Source organism: Elaeis guineensis, chromosome 12, assembly GCF_000442705.2.
Source record: "Elaeis guineensis isolate ETL-2024a chromosome 12, EG11, whole genome shotgun sequence".
Lineage (NCBI taxonomy): Eukaryota > Viridiplantae > Streptophyta > Magnoliopsida > Arecales > Arecaceae > Elaeis > Elaeis guineensis.
Window position 1 is genome coordinate 52,153,460 of NC_026004.2, and position 23,467 is coordinate 52,176,926.

Below are 23,467 nucleotides of genomic sequence, written 5' to 3' on the forward strand. Positions count from 1 at the left end.
ACATCCCTATATTATAGGGAATAAAAGCTTGGTTGTCATCTTTATTCTCCATAAAAATATGGAAGGTTATGAGAATCATCCTTAAGTATTTGTGAAATACCAAGGATAAGTAGCTCATTTATAGAGAATCTGACTTAAAATTTATGGAATATAGATTTCAATTTCTAGTTGGATCGAAATGACAAAGTTGTATCAGGTTATATTTTTATCTTAAAAAGAGGAGCGACACAATGAAAAAGATCTATATAGTATTTAGTAGCCAGTTTTATTTGTGATATGGAGTTTATTGCGATATTTGATGCTGGTAAAGAAGTTGTTTGGTTATGGAAGTTCATTAGTGAGCTTGGAGTGGCACCCTTCAATGATGATCCAGTCCTTCTGTATTAACAGCAGTACCAGAGTCATAGCTCAAGTTGAAGAACTGATATTCCATCTGAGAATCAAATACTTTCTGCATTGCAATCACCTTATCTGAAAAGATTGAGATAAAGTTGATTTTAGAAAGATCGATTGAAAGGAGAACTTGGCCAACCCATTGACTAGAGCAATCGAATCTAAGGAGTTTGATGATCACAAATGGAAGATGGATATTTGATATCGATCTGATTGGCTTTAGTCCAAGTGAGAGTTGTTGAAAAATATATCTTAAAGCCAATCATCTAGGTTGCAGATGATTGTGCTCCATATATGTATATGAATTATAAAATGATAAATATTATCTGGTAGATTCATCATAAGGAATATATTTTTCTAAAAAGAACTCATATATTATGATGAAGTCCTTAGAGCTACTTTCAAAATGATAAAGAAGGATTTATCGTGTGGTTCTTAAATCCTACTCATGACCAAATGATACAATTGTTACAAAAATGATAATTGTATTAAGTGTAGGTCATTGTGTGCTATATTAGTTGGTTGTCCTCTTAACCAAGACATGTGGTGACATGAGTATGGCATACGGATGAAATGTAGGAGTATGTTTCACCGAGCGTGACCAACTTCGGAGTACTCTGTTGTCAAGGGTTGCTCTGATGGGATATGGGTATAAGTGTCCCTTGCCTAAGGCTGTCTTGGTGACTTGCAAGCAACTCACTGTGCTTTGGTGCCGGACTATCTAAATTTCTAATTCGATGATGAAAATTTTTGGGTATAGTCAAGTACTGATGTACACCATCATGAAGAAAGAGATGATCACATGCCATATACAGATTCAAGAGCTAAATTGATGACTTTACTCACGTGCGTAGAAGCATGATGTGGTGCGAATCAGATTTGGCAGAAATTTGAAAGAAATTATTGCTTGAAAAAGGGCCGAGTTTAGAAGCTTGTTTTTGTTCTTCCTAATTCATCATGATCTCCAGCCACCATCATTTTCATAGTAGCAAGATATAACCAAAGTTATTTTATTCTTCCTAATTCACCGTGATCTCCAGCCACCATCATTTTCATAGTAGCAAGATGCAGCCAAAGTTATTTTGTTCTTCCTAATTCACCATGATCTCCAGCCACCATCATTTCCATAGTAGCAAGATACGGCCACTATCATTTCTTTTGTAGCAAGATATAGCGACCATCATTTCTATGATAGTCAAATTCTGTTATTTCCTTCCATTTACTGAATTTGTCTTATGTTCCCTCTCTTATCTATATAAAGAGAGATGACCTATGTATTCAATTCAGATTTTAATGAATAAAAATGAGTGTTGCTGAATTCTCTTATCTAACCCCTGTGTGTTAGTGGCGAGTTATAAATCTTAGAACTTATCACTGACTTTCTTCTTTTCTTGAGTGTGGTGTTCTACCCCTTTGTGATCTGATTGTGGCGATTTTCTTATCAATCAGATTTCAAATTTTTTTTTTCTTTTCTTATGCTCCAATATTTGTTCTTACCTATATAAGATAGTTATTCAGGCCTGGGCACATCAGTTTGGTATCAGAGCTTGAGGGAGTGTTTGACATCCAATCTGTCTGGAGGAGATGAGGCCCCTATTATTTCTAGAGGCATGAGTCTAGAACAAGCTCAGATTTTGGGGCTCCAACGACGTCAAGAAGAGATGATGGAGCAACTCAATCGCCTAACACAAGTATTTGAGCGGTTGGCAACACTTCCCCCACCACCACAGCAGCATGGCCATCCAACACCACGATGAGTTGATCGCGATGATGAAGAGGAGTATGACGAACTCGGAGATGATGATGGTGTGGAGGAACACCCATGGCAAAGGCGGCAACAAAGGAGTTCGGGAGACAATATTAAGATGAGGATCCCATCCTTTAAAGGAACCAGCTTATCCGAAGAATATCTGGAATGGGTGCAACATGTGGAGAAGGTCTTTGAATGTCAAGACTATTCTGAGATAAAAAAATGTAAACTTGCTGCCCTTGAATTCACTGATTACGCTAATCTTTGGTGGGAGAATGTGAAAGCTCAGCGTAGGAGGAATGGAGAAGAGGAGATCCAGAATTGGAGGCTTATGAAGCGGATCATGGAGAAGCAATTTGTCCCTCAATATTATAAGCAGGAACTGTTGGAAAATGTGTCCCAAAAAGCCAATCTCAAGCTGTTGACGGTTGAGCAACCAAGTATTGTAATTGATTTGTTAATAAATAAAATATATTTGGCATCTTCATCATAAGCTTTCATCTTCTAATAAACTCCGTTGTTATGATGAAGTCCTTAAGACTATTTAAGTTCGATAAAGAGAGGATTTATCGATTAGTCCTTAAAACTGTTCATGATCAAATGATAGGCTGTTAATAAGGATGACAGCTTCTATCGAGCATAGGTCGCTGTAGGCCATATGGGTTGGTTGTCTTCTTAACCAAGGAGTGTGGAGACACTGGTATGGCATACAGGTGAGATGTAAGAGTACATCATCATTAAACGTGACCAACTCCAGAGCATTCTGCTGTCGAGAATGTCTCTGATGGGATATAGGTATAAGTGTCCCTTAGACTTGAGATCGCCTCAGTGACTTGCAAGCAACTCACTGTGCTTTGGTACTGGACTAACTAAATTTCTAATTCAGGGATGGAAGGCTTCTGGGCACAGTCAAATACTTGCGAAGTCAGAGTATGATCGAGATGGGATTGACCACTCCAAGAGTTGGAGAAGAATGAGTCGCTGTATTTCAAATTTAGCAAAACCTTGGCCAGGGTAATCCATCAGATGGATTTGATATTTTGAAATACAATGTGGACAACATGATCAGAGTTGACAGTTGAACTCTGGGGTGTCCTATGATCATTTTGGTCAAGGGGATGAATTATATGAAAACTATATCCGCATGGGTTCTAAGGATGTTGTTCTACACATTCGACCTATCCGATCGTCGGGTACCATTGCTAGATGGTCACTTCAATTGGTACAAAAATTTATTTCTGTAATACTGGCTTAGGTTCGGACCTATGAGGTCACACACATTAGAGTTCATGATCCGATCGGATGGTTGATCAACGATTAAGAATCATTCTAGGGTTAAATGATCAATACGATTGACATTTAACCCAGTGCAAGTATTGCAGGAGAATCGATTAGCAATTCGATTGCTAATTGACTTAATTTGATTAAGCCAATGGGTTGAGATTAAGTCTAATTAAATATGATTTAATTAGATTTATTTTGGACTTGATTGGATCAAGTCCAATGGGTTTATTGGATAAGCCAAGTGCAAGGAAAAACTAGTCCTAGTTCAACTAGGACTTGGGTCAATCTAATTTCTAATTTGATTAGAAAATTAAATCAGATTTAAATCTAATTTAATCTGATTAAATTAGGTTCTTAATTGGGTTAAGACCTATTTTAATTAGGTTGATCTAATTTTGGTTTGATTTGGTTTGAGAAACCAAATTAAAACAAGTCATGAGATAGAATCCTAGTAAGACTAGGATTCCACCTTGCGCCACATAAGCCTTCCCCATGCCCTCTCTCTTATTCAACGCCAATCTCCACTTATTTTGTGCAACAAAAGTCCTCTCCTAGGTCTCTCCCACATTCACAAAAGGTTTCCTCTCTTCTTTCTTACATGGAAGGTGGTTTGGATCAAATCAAAAAGGAATAAGTTTGGATTTCGAATTCTATGAGATAGAGTTTTAGAAATCCAAAACTCTTTCAATTTTGCACCGAATTTATCCAAATTTATTTTGGAATTTTTGTGGCTTTTAGGGTACATATTGTGCACCCTTTTCTGATGATCCATGCACGAAAATATGGAGGAGGTACTCAAGAGTTGGGCACCCCTTAACTTGCCATGTTTGGATAAGCCTTGACCAGGTATTTGACCTAGACAAGGACTCTATCATATCTCTCTGTATAAAATGAGTTTCTTCATGAAATTTTAGCATAAGATAGAGATTTGAGAGATGTGCCATCCAAAAATTAGAGAGAAAGACCTTTGGGTCATGGAGATATAAAAGATGCAAGTTAGGGTGTCTAGAGAGAAAAATGTGAAGAAGAAGAGGGTCTTCTTCTAGTTTTTTTTGTTTTCATATCTTTCCTCCCTCCATCTTGAGTTTTCTGAGAGTGTCTCAGATCTGAAACTCCTCCTTTTACTTTTTATTTTTAGAAGAGTCCAAATCAAGAAGAAGGAGGCACCTGATCAACCATCAAAGAAGGATCAGCGCAGTACTAGCATACTATGCTGATTTCCTGAAGCAGGACTTCTGATCGAGATTCATGGGCTCGTGTGGATGACTCCTAGAGGCCGGATGCATGTGCGGCTTGCAATATCATCCTCAAGCCCGGATCAGCAAGGTTAGAATGTCTAACTTGCAAGGTAATAGATCTGATCTATTGTTTAATACATACATTAGATGTAGTATAGAAACATGTTGATATGATCAACATGTAGTTCATGCTATATTTATATATTTTAATTTTTGATTTAATACTATGTAATAATCATATAATAGAATCTTAGATCTAGAGATTCTCTGATTTTAGAAAATAAATTTTGATTTATTTTAGTCTTCCGCTGTATGATCTTAAAAAAGTTTCAAGATCTAACCCTGAAACCCTAGATCTGGTTCCTACAATTGGTATCAGAGCCTAGGTTCTTTATTACATGATTATTTATACATGCTTAGATTATTTCTTAGATTAGATCTAATTTATAATCTGATTATTAAATCTAAAATTAAAATTTTAGATCAATCACAAACTGCAAGGTTGTCCTGCTGTAAGGTTTACCCCTTACAGTGCAAAGGTTGTCCTAGTTTATGTAGATCTAGCTTTAATCATAAATTTGTTAGATATGATCTAGATTAAATTTATGATTTATTAGATTTAAAAGATGTTTAAATCTGAAATAAAATCTTTTTGTTAATAATTTTTGTGTAAAAAAATTGTTTAAAGTTGAAATTATTTCAATTACATGAACCTGTTTAGATTAGATCTAAAGTAGTTTCATGTTTATTTCACTTGTATCTTGATTATGAATCAAACATGCAATATGATTGGTAGAATCATATTGTAAAATTATTTTACATATATGAAAATTATTTTTTGAAAAGTCAAACCCAACCCTCAGCCCAAAACTTAATTGAGAATTAAGAAGTTATTTGATTAGGTTCTAGGATTGTGAATTGAAGAACCTAAGACACAAATCATAACACATTGGGTTAATGGGTTAGTGGAAATTCGGTCCATTAATTGGGTTAGACCTATGGTTAGATTAAAGATAAACTTAATTAGAGAATTGACTAAATCTAATCAATTGTTGTCTTAGATTAGGTCAAGAATTCTCTAGATCAATTACAATAGTTGTAGTTGGTCAAGTCCATATCTTTAACGAGAACCAAATGGACTTGATTCTTGGCTAAGCGGTCTAGCACGAACTGTTAGGTTGATCTAATCGAAACTAATTAAATCAGTTGGTGTCTAAGGTAAACCAGACCGGTGGTTTTTAATTGGGAGCCCGCTTACCTGACCATTTCTGATGGTGTCTAAGGCAAGCTTTGGCAGACCCTCCCACTGATCGAACTTACTTGACCTCTTGGTGAAATTATGTTTTGATTGGATCACTTGACTATTCGAGCTGACCCATGTCAGCTAGGTAAATCAGTGTGACTGATTTAGGTGCTCCTAGACCAGCCCTTTTAATGGTCTCCCTTAAGCTCACTTGGTGAAGCCAGTGGGAGGATCATGATAAGCTGGTTCATCTGACCTCATCCTCCAAATTATTTAAATCTTCTAAAATTATTAGGTCCTTAAAATGATAAAGTTATGGAGATAACTGAGTCATAGCCTCCCATTAAGGTGTTTGATAATGAGTCCATTAACTCAATAATCATTGCAGACCCAAAGGTCTGGTGCTTATTGACTAATGGAATTATCACTCATCATATGATGACTTAAAAGTATCTCTCTAATGGTGGTTAGGTGAGCCAACTAAAGTTGGGCTTAATCATTCGTTGGTTAGATACACCAAGTATGATCATGTTAATGGTTGGACCTAATCGGATCCTTGCAGTGGAGGCCAAAGCCTACTGATTAGGTTTCTAGGGCAAAATTAAAATTACTAGAAATTATTTAGAGAAATAATTGGTTATGAACCTACCCTTAGATGTACATGGGTTGACCAACCAAAGTTGGGCTTATGTGTAGTCTAAGTGGATTCTAGTACCCGCTAAGGAATTAGGATAATTCCTTGAGTTGGAGGTAGAGGCTACCAATTCGAATAAAATAGTGGGAGAAACCTTTTGATTAAAGTCTAAATCTTTAGGTTTAATGAATCAATTACTAATTAGGTTATGGTTCTCCTTTGTGCAAATATGGCCACTTTCCTATCACTCCGATCATTGTTGGTCAATGATAAGTTGGTGGGACCCAACTTCGGTAGCTGGTACCGAAAGTTGAAGATAGTCCTGGAGCATGAACGGATCCTATATGTGATAATGGATCCTGCACCTGAGGAGCCAACTATCAATGCACGTGGAACAGTCAGAGATACTTACGAGAAGTGGCTCAGTGATCGGACCACGATGCGCTGTATCATGATGGCTATTATGAGCGATGAGTTCAGTCGCAGATTTGAGATGGCTCAGCCAAAGGACATGCTTCAAGTGTTGGAGGATGCCTTTGGCACACCCGATGACGTAGAGAGGCACAAGACTAGTTGTGCCATCTTCAACGCCAAAATGCGGGATGATGCCTCTATCACTCATCATGTATTGTACATGATCGAGCTGATGGAACGATTGAGCAAGCTCGACTTTTCCTTGCATGAGTAGCTTGGGAAAGATGCAATACTGAACTCACTGCCCAAGTCTTATCTCCCATTCCTCACTCATTATAGAATGACAAAGCCTGAAGTAAACTACCACGGGTTACTGGGGTTGCTTCAGAACTTTAAGAAGGATCACCAACTTCACAAGGAGTTGGTGAACTTAGTGGGAGGTTCGTCTTCTGGTTCTCGACCTTTTAAGAAAGGAAAGAAGAACAAGAAGAAGAAAGTGAAGAAGGTGCAAGTTCAGGCTGGGACATCAGTGCAGAGCCAGACCAAAAAGATCAAGCCTGATAAGAGTCTATTCTACTGGCAAGCACCCTAGATTAGATAGTGTGTCAGATATCTACTTATGGCATTAGAGGCTAGGTCATATAAACAAGAACAGAATAAACAGGTTAACTCAAGAGGAAATCCTTGAAGTCAGTGATTGTGAATCACTTCCAACCTGTGAGTCCTGTCTTCTTGGTAAAATGACCAAGTCACCTTTTACTGGAAAAGGTGAGAGAGCTACTGAGCTCTTGGGACTAATACATACTGATGTATGCGGGCCCATGAGCACCAGTGCTAGAGGTGGATATTTCTACTTCATAACTTTCACGGCTTGAACAAGGAGATTCTGATACGGTGGAGTTGCAATCTTATGTGTTTCTTGACGATGTGATCAAACTTACTGTTAAGGTGGAGAGACAGTGCAAGCGTGGTGCAAGTAAGTCGAGTAAGACTACCAACTCATCTTCCTTATCACCATGGTCCATCCCTAAGGCGGTTCCAAAACAAGTAGAAAAAGGTGATTCTAACAAGCAAGTCACAGATGCGGCCAAAGAAAAAGAGAAGGTGGGAAATTCACCACCTCCCAGGCGAAATCGAGATATCAAGTATTTTAAGTGTTTTGGTTACGGTCATATAGCCTCTGAATGTCCAAACAAGAGGGTGATGTTCATTTGGGAGTCACAAGAAGAAATTGAAAGTGAAGATGAGGCTATTTTGGAAGAGGTAGAAGAAGTTTATGTGGAGTTTGCAGATGAAGGAGAGCTGTTGGTTATTCACTGCAACCTGAACCTACAAGCCAAAGTGGATGATGAGCAGCGCAAAAATATCTTTCATACCAGGTGCACCATCCATGACAAGGTATGTGGTGTTATCATTGAGGGGGTAGTTGTACCTGAAGTAAATTTTAGGTGCAGAGGTAAAATGATAATTTTAAAATATTTTCAAAATTATTAGTTTACTGTAAAAATTATTAATTAATCTAATTAATTAATATGTATAAACTCTACACAAGGATCTAAATATAATATATATATATATAGCATGCATTTAAATTTAAAATTCAAACTTCTACAGTAAATATTTTATTGTTATGTGTTCAGAACACATTACCTTTGTGCGGGTAGTCGATCGTCGTAATCTGATCACTGTCGGGAGGGTCTGATCATCGTAACGTAGCCACACAGTATGTCTGGCCTCTGCGGATCATCCACACGAGCTCCCGATCTGATCGGCTCCTCACGAATGCTAGTTCGTGGCGGAACCCTTTCGTCGGCTGATGTTGATCGAACTCCTTTGATCTTGATCTGTCGACTCTTTGGATGCTCCGAATCATCAGCAGAGGTGCTTGAGAGGTTGATGAATCTCTTCCTGAGATCTGGTAGGCTCACGATACTCGTAGCTCACTTTCTCACTTCTCAAACCCTAGGCAGAAATCCTAGGGTACTTTCAAAAAAGCCTGCACCTTTTTCTTTTTCTTTTCTTTTCTCTTCTTTTTCTTTCTTTTCTCTTCTTTTTCTTTCTTTTCTCATGCACCCTTTTTCTCTCTGATCAGATTAGCACATGCCCTATCTTCTCTTCCTTTTAAAAAGAGAGCAAAACGCATCTTTGCAGCATTTTCTCCGCATTAGAAGATAAAGATAAGTGGTTGCTCATTTGAATTCAAATCGAATTTGAATTCAAATGCCAACCAACTCATTCTTATCCACTCTACACATGAGAAGAGAGGGGCATGGGCATATTTGTGCATGGAGACTTTACACGAGAAACCTTATCTCGTATGAAAGAAGGGGCGCACAAAATAAAGGGTGGGCGCAGAGATTTGTTATCCATTCAAATTCAAATATCTTTTGAATTTGAATGGCCAACCAATCTCATCCTTATCCATTCAAAATGGCACACAAATAAGTGGCGTGGGATGGCTTCTGCGTGGGAGAAAATTCACGAGAACTTGTTTCTCGTGAATTCAAATGGGCATAGATAAGTGAGGTGGCGCAGGGAGAAAAGGTTAAAGTGGTTTGAACCTAATTGAGCCAACCTAATCAAAATAGGTTAGACACAATTAGACTAAATTAAACCCAACATAATTTGGATTAATTAGATTCAATAAAATCCTAATCAAATCAGAAATTGACTAAGCCCAACCCCTGATCAGATCAGGGACCAAACCACCTTGGCGATTAGGTCAACACTTAACCTAATCGGGTCAAACCCAACTGAATCCAATTCAATTGAACTTGATCCAAAAATAATTACTCAATCAAATTGAGTTAATTAATGATCAAATCACTAATTAAATCTCTCATAAATATTGAGTCCAAATTCGATGGGCAATCGGGCATCAGAGTCCATCGATATGAAATCCTGATAAAAAATTTCCAAACCAGTGGGACTGTTGACCCCGGTACCCAAAATGTATGGTTCTCATGATCAGAGAATCTTGATTCTCAATCACAGAGTCTCAGACATATAGGACTCATAGTCCACGAGCATTAGGACTCTTCATCAGCCATCTGATCAGATAACAACCTCTAATGTGTGTGACCCCATAGGTTCGAACCTAAGTCGGTAGCACAGAAATCAATTCCTGTACTAATCGAAGTGACCATCTACCAATGGTACCCGATATTCGGATAGGTCGAATAGTCGCAATTGCAACATTCAGAACCTACGTGAATATGATTACTGTATAATTCATCCCTTTTGACCCCTGTATTTAGGATGACTCAGGGTTAAACTGTCAATCCTGATTAGATCATCCGAATCGTGCTCAACTCAAACAGTCTTGTGACTCCTCACTAGGACTACCCTGGCTAAGATTTTGCTAAATTAAAATACGACTGTACACAGCTCCTGAACTGGAGTGGTCAATCCCATCTTGACACATGCACTGACAAGTCAAGTACTTGACTACACCCAGCATCCTTCCGTCACTGAATTAGAAATTCAAATAGTCCAGTGCCTAAGTGCAGTGAGTTGCTTGCAAGTCACCGTGGCGGTCTCAGATCGGAGGGACAGTTATACCTATATCCCATCGGAGTAAATCTTGACAGTAGAAAAAGCTTCAGAGTCGGTCATGTTCAGTGCAGATGTACCCTTACATCTCACCTGTATGCCATACCAGTGTCTCCACACTCCTTGGTTAAGAGGACAACCAACTCATATGGAACACAATGACCTATGCTTGATTAACGTTGTCATCCTTGGTAACAACGTATCATTTGATCGCGAATAGGTTTAAAGACTAAACGACAAATCCTCCTTTGTCGAGTCTAAATAGTCCTAAGAACTTCACCACAATACAGGAGCTCATTAGAAGATGAAATAATTTATGATGAAGAATATCAAAATAATTTTTATTTATTTATAATTCATTTACTAATACAGGAAAGAGCACAACCATCAACAGGCTGACGATTGGCTTTGGGATACTATTCCCAACAATCTTCCACTTAGCCTAAAGCCAATCGGTGCAGTATCTAATACCCATCTTCGACTTGAAGTCGTCGAACTCCTTCACCGCAATGGCTTTAGTGAATGGGTCGGTCAGGTTCTCCTTTCTGTCGAACTTTTGAAGGTCGACGTCATCTCGATCCATGATTTTTCGGATGAGATGGTAGCGGTGCAGAATATGCTTCGTCTGTTGGTGTGCCTTCGGTTCCTTCACCTGAGCAATGGCTCCAGAGCTGTCACAGTAGAGCAGAACTGGACCAACAAGGGAGGGTGCTACTCCGAGCTCGGTGATGAATTTCTTTAGCCACACCGCTTCTTTGGCAGCATCTGATGCAGCAACATACTCTGCCTCGCAAACTGAATCAGCCATAATGTGCTGCTTGAAACTCTTCCAGCAGACAGCCCCACTATTAAGGGTAGAAACAAATCCTGACACACTCTTGCTGTCATCATGATCAGACTGGAAACTAGAGTCTGTAAACCCTATAAGTCTCAAGTCCGATTCACCATAAACAAGCCACTGGTCCTTAGTATTTCTTAAATACTTCAGGATGGTTTTAACAACCTTCCAATGATTCTCTCCTGAATCAGATTGGTATCTACTCACTACCCCTAGTGAGTATGTCACATCTGATCATGTACATATCATGGCGTACATGATAGATCCCACTGTCGAAACATATGGAATTCTACCCATACGCTCTCTCTCTTGAGGTGTTGTCGGACAATCCCTCTTCAAGAGAAATTTCATGGCCTATCGGTAGATAGCCTTTCTTAAAATTCTCCATGCTGAACCTCTTCAGCATAGTATCAATATACGTGGACTGGGATAAGCCAAGCAACCTTTTAGATCTATCCCTATATATCCTCATCCCTAGGATGTAGGAAGCTTCTCCCAGATCCTTCATGGAGAACTATGACGATAGTCAAATCTTTATTCTCTATAATGCAGGGACATCATTTCTGATTAAGAGAATGTCATCCACATATAATACAAAAAATACCACTACTGGACCATTAGCCCACTTATAAATGCAGGGCTCTTCTCCGTTCTTAACGAAGCCATACGTTTTGATCGTTCTATCAAAATATATGTTCCAACTCTGGGATGCTTGCTTAAGTATATAAATGGACCTCTATAGCCTGCACACCTTAGACTCATCTGTGGATGTGAATCCTTCAGGTTGTATCATATACACCTCTTCGTCCAGCTCTCCACTTAGAAAAGCTGTCTTCACATCCATCTGCCAGATTTCATAGTCCAGATGGACAGCTATCGCAAGCATAATCCGAATAGATTTGAGCATTGCCATAGGAGAAAATGTCTCATCATAGTCTATACCATAACGTTGACGATATCCCTTGGAACCTGATGGGCTTTATAGGTCTCCACCTTTCCATCTGCGCCCCTCTTCCTCTTGAAGACCCAATTACACCTTATGGGTTTTACTCCTTCGGGTGGGTCAACCAATGTCCACACATCGTTGACCTTCATGGACTCCATTTCGGATTTCATGGCCTCTAGCTATTTCTCAGAGTCAGGTCTCTGCATTGCATCTATGTAGGTGATCGGATCCTCATCGTTTTCATCAAGTTTGACAGGATCACCATTCTGGACCAAGAAACCATAGTATCTGTCCGGTTGACGTGGTACTTTACCAGACCGCCTTAAGGATGCAGGAACAATGGGCTCCAGATTTGATCTAACCAAATCTGGTTCAGGTTCAGCTACTTGTGTCGGTTTTTCCACCTGTCGAACTTCCTCAAGTTCGACCTTAGAGGCAACAGTCCCTTCACCAAGGAACTTTTTTTCCAAAAAAATTATCTTAAGGCTGACAAACACCTTATGCTCATCAGCTAAGTAGAAATAATACCCTTTGATCTCTTTTGGGTACCCTATGAAATAACACTTGTCAGACCTAGGTTCAAGCTTGTCCGTAATTAAATATTTAACATAAGCCGGACACCCCCAAACCCTAAGGTGCGAGAGTACTGGCTTACGTCCTATCCATATCTCATATGGCATTTTGGTTACGGACTTACTTGAAACCCTATTTAGAAGGTAACAAGTCGATTTGAGCGCATATCCCCAGAGGGAGATCGGCAGACCAGCAAACCCCATCATGGATCGAACCATGTCCAACAAGGTCTGATTTCTCCTTTCAGACACACCATTATACTGTGGTGTTCCAGGAGGAGTCTACTGAGAGAGAATCCCATTCTCCCTAAGATATGTCAGAAACTCATTGAAAAGGTATTCATCTCCTCGATCAGATCGAAGAGTTTTAATATACTTTTTAGTTTATTTTTCTACCTTATTTCAGAATAGTTTGAACATTTCAAACGACTCTGACTTATGCTTCATTAAGTAGACATATCCATACCTCGATAGGTCGTCTGTGAAGGTTATGAAGTAGAAATATCACCGCTTGCACTTGAGCTCATGGGTCCACATACATCAGAATGTACCAGACCCAAGAGTTCACTGGCTCGCTCACCTTTTCCAGTAAAAGGTGACTTGATCATCTTCCCAAGAAGATAGGACTCACAGGTTGAAAGTGATTCACAATCACCAATTTTAAGAATTTCTTTTTGAGCCAACCTGTTTATTCTGTTCTTATTGATATGACCTAGCCTACAGTGCCAAAGGTAGACTTCTGACATATTATCCATTCTAGGGCATTTACCAGAGGTTTGAACCACATTAACAGGCTGTGATAGTAAGTAAATTCTATTATTTAGTTGTCCAACAAATATTGTAACACCATTCAAAATGATATTGCAAATATTTTTTTTATTAAAAATTCATAACTATTCATGGCCAAAAGGCCTACAGAAATAATATTTAATAAAAAATTTGGACAATAGTGACATTCACTCAGAATTACATTACAAGAATTGATTACAAGATTCATGATTCCTAAAGCTAGAACTGAAACTTTGCTTCCATCTCCAACGTTCAGAAACCTCTCGCCTTCATCAAATCTCCTACTGACCTGCAGACCCTGCATCGAATTACAGATATGATAAGGGCTTTCGATATCCAATACTCAGGTAGTAGTATCACAAATGGAAAAGTTGCAAGGTGTTATCATATAATTACCTTGCTTCTTCTTCGGCCTGTTCGGATCCAGGGAGGCAATGTATAGAGGACAGTTCCTCTTCCAGCGCCCCTGCTTCTTGCAAAAGAAGCACTCCACCTGGCTCTGGTCGGGCTTGCGCTTCTTTGTCTGATGCTGTGCAGATGTCCCAGCATGCGGCTGCACCTTCTTATTCTTCTTCTTCTTCTTCTTGTTCTTCTTCCCTTTTTTAAAGGGTCGACGACTAGAAGAAGACCCTCCCACAACATTCACCAACTCCTTATGGAGCTGGTGGTCCTTCTCAAAGTTTTGTAGCAATCCCAACAAGCCGTGGTAGTTCACTGCAGGCTTTGTCATCCGAAAATGAGTAAGGAAGGGGAGGAAGGACTTGGGCAAAGAATTAAGGATCGCATCCTTACCGAGCTGCTTATGCAAGGGAAAGCCCAATTTACTTAGGCGCTCAATCATTTCGATCATATACAGTACATGATCGGTGACTGAGGCCCCATCCCTCATCCGAGCATTGAAAATGGCACAACTAGTTTTGTACCTTTCAACATCGTCAGGCATGCCAAAGGAGTCATTCAACATTTGAAGCATCTCCTGCGGCTGGGCATTCTCGAACCTACGGCTGAACTCATCATTCATTGCCGCCAGCATTATGCACCGAACGGTGGTGCGATCGTTGAGCCACTTTTGGTAAGTATCTCGGACCGTCCCTCTAGCATTCGGGGCTGGCTCCTCAGGTGCCGGATCCGTTACTACATAAAGGATCCGCTCATGCTCAAGGATGATTTTTAATTTTCGATACCAGCTATCAAAATTCGATCCCATGAGCTTGTCATTATCTAATAATGACCAGAGCGACAGGGTAGTGGCCATAGCTGCATAAAAGAAAACCAGACCTTTATTAGTATATAAATTATTAATACTAAAGATTTGGACTTTAGTCTAAAGTTTCTCCTAGTATTTTTACGAACTGGTAGCCTCAACCTCAAATTCAAGGAATTACTTTAATTCCTTAGTGGGTACTAGAATCCACACAGACCACACACGAGCCCAACTTTGGTTGGTCAACCCATGTGCATCTATGGGTAGGTTCATAACCAGTTGTTTCTCTAAACAACTTCTAGTAATTAATTTTGCCCCAGAATCTAATCAGTAGGCTTTGGCCTCCACTGAAAAGATCTGGTTAGGTTCAACCATTAACATGACTTGATTTGACGAATCAGATCAATAAATGATCAGGTCTGACTTTGGCCGGCCAACCTGACCACCATCAGAAAGACTCAACCAAATTATCATATTATGAATGATTATTCCATTAGTCAATAAGCACCAAGCCTTTGGGCCTCCAATGATTATTAAACTAATGGACTCATTATCACTCACTTAATAGGAGGCTATGACTTAGTTATCACTATAACTTAATCATTTTAGAGACCTAATAATTTTTGAGGATTTTTTTTTATTAAAGGATAGAAGAAAAAATTTAACTAGCCAATTTCAATCCTCCAACTGACTTCACCAAGTCAGATTAAAAAGGATTTAATTAAAGCTGGCATTAGGAGTACCTAAATCAGTCATACTGGTTTACCTAATGACATGGGTGAGCCCTAATCATCAAGTAATCTAATCAAAACCTAACTCACCAGGTTGGCCAGGTAAGTGAGATTAGTGGTGGGGATATGCCATTAACTCGTCAGAGATCGAATCAATGCGAGTAGCTCCCACTTAAGAACCACTGGTCAAACTGTCGAACTTACCTTAGACACCAACCGGTTCATTAGTTTTAATTTGATCAACTTAGTAAATAGGGTTCTACCACGTAGCCATGAATTAAGTCCATCTTGTTCTAGTTAAAGTCATGGACCCATTCAACTATAACTATTGGAGTTGAGTCTAGAGTGTCCTTGACCTAATCTAATTCAACTTTTGATTAGATTTGATCAATTACTCTAATTTAGTCCATTTCTTTAAGCTAACCTCAGGTCTAATCCAATTATGGATCTAATCCATCTAACCCATTGACCCACAAGTTTATGCAATTGTCTTAGGTCTTAATTCACAATTCTAGACCAACTTGACAACACTTAATTCTTTTAATTAAGTATTTGGACTGATGGGTCAGGGTTTGGTATTTCAAAAATAATTTTCAAATTTGAAAGATTTTATTTTTTGTTCATCAAATATGTTGACTCATTTCACAAATAGATCAGCACATTTCATAAACAACAATCCTATTGCTAATTACATAACAGAAAATAACTCAATCAAAATAAATCATGAATATTCTTTTAGATCTAATCTAACACATTCATGATAAATTTTACAATTAAACCTTTACAATTAAATCCTTTCGCTGCTTCATCTGCATGGGATATAATTACAGCAGCATCCCTACCGCCATAGGAGAACCCTATCGAATGGGAGGAGAGGGCCTTTAAACCCTACTTTTCTCCTATGACCGGACGACCATGGCAACCAACCCAATTAGACTACTTACTACTTGGATCAAGTATATCTAAATATACCAATTTTAAAATTTAAAATTTAAATTTTAAATTTTGAATTTCAAATTTCAAATAAATTTTAAATTTCAAATTTCAAATACTTGAATTTCAAATTTCAAATTTTAAATTTTGAATTTTAAATTTAAAATTTCAAACAAATTTCAAATTTTAAATTTTTTGAATTTTGAATTTCAAATTTCAAAATTTAAATTTTAAATTTTGAATTTCAAATTTCTAAATTTTGAATTTTGAATAAATTTTAAAATTTAAAATTTAAAATTTGAATTTTAAATTTTAAATTTAAACTTTTAGATTACAACTTAATCTATGCATGCAAATATATATCATATTTTAGAACCCACTCTGATACCATTTGAAGTAAATTTTAGGTGTGGGGGTAAAATAGTAATTTTAAAATTTTTTCAAAATTACTATTTTACTGCGATAATTATTAATTAATCTAATTAACTAACACGTATAAATCTTATGCAAGGATCTAAATATGATATATATATATAGCATACATTTAAATTTGAAATTCAAACTTCTACAGTAAATATTTTACTGTTACGTGTTCAGAACATATTATCTTTGTGCGGATAGTCGATCGCCACAATCTGATCACCGTCAGGAGGGTCTGATCATCGTAATACAGCAACACAGTATGTCTGACCTCTGTGGATCATCCACATGAAGCTCTCGATCTGATCGGCTCCTCACGACTGCTAGTTCGTGGCGAAACCCTTTCATCGATCGATGTTGATCGAACTCCTTCGATCTTGATCTGCCGACTCTTCGAATGCTCCAGATCATTAGCAGAGGTGCTTGAGAGATTGATGAATCTCTCTCTGAGATTTGGTGGGCTCACGACACTCGTAGCTCACTTTCTCACTTTCCGAATCCTAGGCAGAAGCCCTAGGGTACTCTCAGAAAAGCCTGCGCCTCTTTCTGTTTCTTTTCTTTTCTCTTTTTTTTCTTTCTTTTCTCATGCATGAGACTTTTCTCACGCACCCTTTTTATCTCTGATCAGATTAGTTCATGTCCTATCTTCTCTTCCTTTTAAAAAGAGAGCAAAATGCATCTTTGCAGTGTTTTCTCCGTGTGAGAGGATAAAGATAAGTAGTTGCTCATTTGAATTCAAATCGAATTTGAATTCAAATGCAAACCAACTCATTCTTATCCACTCTATGCGTGAGAAGAGAGGGGCATGGGCATATTTGTGCGTGGAGACTTTACATGAGAAATCTTTTCTTGTGTGGAAGAAGGGGCGCACAAAATAAAGGGTGGGCGCAGAGATTTGTTATCCATTCAAATTTAAACATCTTTTGAATTTGAATGGCCAACCAATCTCATCCTTATCCATTCAAAATGGTGCACAAAGAAGTGGCATGGGATGGCTTCTGTGTGGGAGAAAATTCATAAGAACTTGTTTCTCGTGAATTCAAATGGGCGCAGATAAGTGAGGTGGCGCAGGGAGAAAAGGTTAAAGTGGTTTCAACCTAATTGAGCCAACCTAATCAAAATAGGTTAGACACAATTAGACTAAATTAAATCCAACACAATTAGGCTTAATTAGGCTCAATAAAATCTTAATTAAATCAAAAATTGATTAAGCCCAACCTCTAATCAGATCAGGGACCAAACCACCTTGGCGATTAGGTCAATACTTAACCTAATCGGGTCAAACCCAACTGAATCCAATTCAATTGGACTTGATCCAAAAATAATTACTCAATTAAATTAAGTTAATTAGTGATCAAATCACTAATTAAACTTCTCATAAATATTGAGTCCAAATTCGATGGGCAATCGGGCATCAGAGTCCATCGATATGAAATCCTAATTAAAAAGTCCCAAACCAGTGGGACTCTTGACCCCGGTACCCAAAATGTGTGGTACTCATGATCAGAGAATTCTAATTCTCGATCACAGAGTTCCAGATATGTAGGACTCATAGTCCATGAGCATTAGGACTCTTCATCAGCCATCTGATCAGATAGAAACCTCTAATGTGTGTGACCCCACAGGTTCGAACCTAAGCTGGTAGCACAGGAATCAATTTTTGTACTAATCGAAGTGACCATTTAGCAATGGTATTCGATATTCGGATAGATCGAATAGTCACAATCGTAACATTTAGAACCTACGTGAATATGATTACTGTATAATTCATCCCTTTTGACCCCTATGTTTAGGATGACTCAGGGTTAAACTGTCAACCCTGATTAGATCATCCGAATCATGCTCAACTCAAACAGTCCTGTGACTCCTCACTAGGACTACCCTAGCTAAGGTTTTGCTAAATTAAAAAATAACTGTACACAACTCCTGAACTGGAGTGGTCAATCCCATCTTGACACACGCACCGACAAGTCAAGTACTTGACTATACCCAGCATCCTTCCATCACTGAATTAAAAATTCAGGTAGTCTAGTGCCTAAGTGCAGTGAGTTGCTTGTAAGTCACCATGACAGTCTCAGGTCAGAGGGACAGTTATACCCATATCACATCGGAGCAAATCTTGACAGCAGAAAAAGCTCCAGAGTCGGTCATGTTCAGTGCAGATGTACCCTTACATCTCACCTGTATGCCATACCAGTGTCTCTACACTCCTTGGTTAAGAGGACAACCAACCCATATGGCACACAATGACCTATGCTTGATAAATATTATCATCCTGGGTAACAACGTATCATTTGGTCGCGAACAGGTTTAAGGACTAAACGACAAATCCTCCTTTGTCGAGTCTAAATAGTCCTAAGGACTTTACCAAAACATAGGAGTTCATTAGAAGATGAAATAATTTATGATAAAAAAATATCAAAATAACTTTTATTTATTTATAATTCATATACTAATACAGAAAAGAGCACAACTGTCAACAGGCTGATGATTGACTTTGGGACACTATTCCCGACAGTACCAATATGGCTTCCACTATTTTGATGGAAAAACTTAATCTGGTGACTATTAAGCATCTTCGTCCCTATAGATTGCAATGGCTTACTGACGATGGTGATATAAAGGTTACAAAGCAGATTGTAGTACCTTTCTCTATTGGTAAGTCCTACAAAGATGAGGTTATTTGTGATGTGGTTCCTATGAAAGCCAGCCATCTTCTTTTGGGAAGGCCTTGACAGCACGATCGGAGGGCTATTCATGATGGCTTCAAAATACCTATTCATTTGCCAAGAATGAGAAGAACATAGTATTGGCATCACTTAGCCTGCAACAGGTCCAAAAGGATCAGCTTGTGATTGAAAAGGGCAAGAAAGAGAACCTGTTTGTCAATAAGGGGGAAGTGAAGCGAGTTTTGACTAACCATGAAATTATTTTTGTTCTTGTAGCCAAGCAGGTTCCAGGTGAAGAAGTCTCCCTTCCACCGCAAATGAAGGAGATTTTGGAGAAATTTACAAATGTGTTCCCGGAAGAGTTACCAAAAGGATTGCCACCAATCAGAGGGATCGAGCATCAGATTGATCTCATTCTAGGGTTTGCCCTACCAAATAGACCAGCCTATAGATGCAATCCCGAGGAGACCAAGGAGTGGCAGCAGCAAGTTGCGGATTTTTTGGAGAAGGATTATGTAAGGGAGTCTATGAGCCCATGTTCAGTACCAGCTCTGTTGGTACCAAAGAAAGATAGATCTATGGAGATATGCGTGGATAGTAGGGCGATAAACAAGATCATAATAAAATATCGCTATCCAATCCCGCGACTGGATGATATGCTTGATGAGTTGCATGGAGCTAAGGTCTTCTCAAAAATAGACCTTAGGAGCGGATACCATCAGATTCGCATGAAGGAAGGTGATGAATGGAAGACCGCATTCAAGACCAAGTTTGAATTGTACGAGTGGACGGTCATGCCATTTGGCTTGTCCAACGCGCCTAGCACATTCATGAGATTGATGAATCATGTGCTGCGTAAGTTTATTGGTGATTTTGTTGTTGTATATTTTGATGATATTCTGATTTTTAGCAAGAATCAGGAAGAGCATATGGAGCACCTCAGGGGTGTTTTTGAGGTTCTGCGACAAGAGAAGCTATATGGCAACCTCAAAAAGTATCATTTTTGTTAGGATCGCATAGTCTTTCTTGGCTATGTTGTGTCACAACATGGAGTGGAAGATGATGAGAAAAAGGTGAAAGCGATCAAGGAGTGGCCTGTTCCTACTAATGTATCTGAAGTGAGGAGTTTTCATGGCCTAGCATCCTTTTATCGGAGGTTTGTGAGGAATTTCAGCACTATTCTTGCTCCTATTACTGAATGCATCAAGAAAGGAGGAGAATTAAAATAGACTGAAGCAGCCCAAAGGAGCTTCGAGTTGATCAAGGAGAAGTTGAGTTCAGCACCCATTCTAGCTCTATCCGACTTTTTCAAGACTTTTGAGGTAGAATGTGATGCCTCCGATGTGGGCATTGGAGCTATTCTAATGCAAGAAGGGCATCCCATAGCATATTTTAGTGAGAAGTTGAATGGTGCAAGCTTGAGCTACTCTATCTATGACAAGGAGTTCTATGCTCTGATTCAGACTTTGGAGACTTGACAATATTATTTATTGCCAAAGGAGTTCGTCATCCATACTGATCATGAGTCTTTGAAGCACTTTAAAGGACAAAACAAGCTAAATCGTAAATATGCCAAGTGGATGGAATTCTTGGAAACCTTTTCTTATGTGATCAAATACAAAAAAGGAAATATCAATATCATGGCTGATGCACTTTTCAGGAGGTATGCTTTGATTTCATTGCTTAATGCTAAACTAATGAGATTTGAGTTGATTATAGATCGATACAAGGATGATCCAAATTTTACAAATATTTATGAAGAGTGCGAGAAAGGAGCTGTAAATGGCTATTACAAGCATAACGGATACTTATTTAAGTCAGATCGACTGTGCATTCCTAACAGTTCCATTCGAGAGCTTTTGGTGAGAGAAGCTCATGGTGGCAGATTGACGGGTCATTTTGGAGAGAAAAAAATATTGGAGATGGTGAAAGAGCACTTTTATTGGCCAGCTATGATTCGTGATGTGCATCACATCATTGAAAGGTACATTACCTGTAAGAAGGTGAAGTACAAAGAGACTTCACAAGGGTTGTATATGCTGCTACCTGTACCAGATCAACCATGGATAGATTTGAGTATGGATTTTGTGCTTAGGCTGCCAAGAACATAAAGGGAGAAGGATTCGATTCTGGTGGTTGTGGATCGATTCTCAAAAATATCTCATTTCATGCTATGCCACAGAATCGATGATGCTTCACATGTTGTAGAATTATTTTTCAAAGAGATAGTACGTCTGCATGGTGTACCAAAGAGCATTGTGTCTGATCGAGATGTCAAGTTCTTGAGTTACTTTTGGAAGACCTTGTGGAAGAAGCTTGGTACTAGATTGCTCTTCAGCATGACTTGCCACCCGCAAATCGATGGTCAGATCGAAGTGGTAAATCGTACCCTCTCTTCTTTGCTTCGCACTATTGTTAAGAAGAATATGAAGAATTGGGTGAGTGTTTGGCTTATGTTGAGTTTGCTTACAATCGCAGTATCATAGCACTACTAAGCATTCTCCTTTTGAAGTGGTTTATGGGTTTAATCCTATCACCCCACTTGATTTGGCACCACTTCCAATCAGCGAAAGGGTTTGTATGGATGGGAAGAAGAAAGCTGAGTTGGTTAAGTCCATACATAAGAGCATCAAGGAGCAGATTGAGAGGAAGAATGCGGCTTATAAGAAGGCAGCCAATAGAAGAAGAAAATAAGTTCACTTTGCTCAGGTGATCTTGTTTGGATACATCTTCGCAAAGAACGATTTCCAAACCAAAGAAAATCTAAGCTCATGCCGCGTGCTGATGGTCCATTCTGAGTTGTTGAGAAAGTGAATGACAATGCTTACAAGATTGAATTGCCTAGTGACTACAATGTGTCCGCTACATTCAATGTTTGAGATTTTTCTCCTTACTTGGAGGATAGTTTGGATGATGGGGAGGACTTGGATTTGAGGGCAAATCCTACTCAACAAGGGGGAAATAATGTATACCATCATGAAGAAAGAGATGATCACATGCCATATACAGATCCAAGAGCCAAATTGATGACTTTACTCACGTGCGTAGAAGCATGATGTGGTGCGAATCAGATTTGGCAGGAATTTGAAAGAAATTATTGCTTGAAAAAGGGCCGAATTTAGAGGCTTCTTTTTGTTCTTCCTAATTCACCATGATCTCCAGCCACCATCATTTCCATAGTAGCAAGATATAACCAAAGTTGTTTTATTCTTCCTAATTCACCATGATCTCCAGCCATCATCATTTTCATAGCAGCAAGATGTAGCCAAAGTTGTTTTGTTCTTCCTAATTCACCATGATCTCCAGCCACCATCATTTCCATAGTAGCAAGATACGGTCACTATCATTTTTTTTGTAGCAAGATATGGCCACCATCATTTCTATGATAGTCAAATTCTGTTATTTCCTTCCATTTATTAAATTTGTCTTATGTTCCCTCTCTTATGTATATAAAGGGAGGCGACCTATGTATTCAATTCAGATTTCAATGAATGAAAATGAGTATTGCTGAATTTTCTTATCTAACCCTTGTGTGTTAGTGGCGAGTTATAAACCTTAGAACTTATCACTCACTTTCTTCTTTTCTTGAGTGTGGCATTCTACCCCTTTGTGATCTGATTGTGACGATTTTCTTATCAATCAGATTTCAAAGATTTTTTTTTTCTTTTCTTATACTCCAATCTTTGTTCTTACCTATATAAGATAGTTATTCAGACCTGGGCACATCAAGTACTTGGAAAGAACCATTCAAATATCACCCTCAACAACCATTCAAAATGTATTATTAGTAGATGGATTAAAACATAACTTACTCAGTATTAGCCAATTTTGTGATAAGGGATATAAGGTAATAAGGG

General features: G+C 38.6%; 1 protein-coding gene across 1 annotated transcript; it reads left to right on the forward strand.

Annotated features, from left to right (window-relative positions):
• The first annotated feature begins 276 nt into the window (after window positions 1-276).
• On the forward strand, window positions 277-20,662 carry LOC140852848 (uncharacterized). The gene is made up of 3 exons (XM_073246403.1): window positions 277-304; window positions 7,837-8,354; window positions 19,733-20,662. The coding sequence occupies exons 1-3, from the start codon at window positions 277-279 to the stop codon at window positions 20,618-20,620; spliced, it is 1,434 nt and encodes a 477-aa protein (XP_073102504.1). The 3' UTR covers window positions 20,621-20,662.
• The last annotated feature ends 2,805 nt before the right edge of the window (window positions 20,663-23,467 follow it).

Bases quoted from the DNA above. Each gene is read 5' to 3' on its own strand.
- LOC140852848 (XM_073246403.1), top strand. From the start codon at position 277: ATGGAGTTTATTGCGATATTTGATGCTG. The intron at 305-7,836 runs GTAAAGAAGTTG...GGCTTGAACAAG, and splicing joins TATTGCGATATTTGATGCTG to GAGATTCTGATACGGTGGAG. The intron at 8,355-19,732 runs GTATGTGGTGTT...TCATTTGCCAAG, and splicing joins GGTGCACCATCCATGACAAG to AATGAGAAGAACATAGTATT.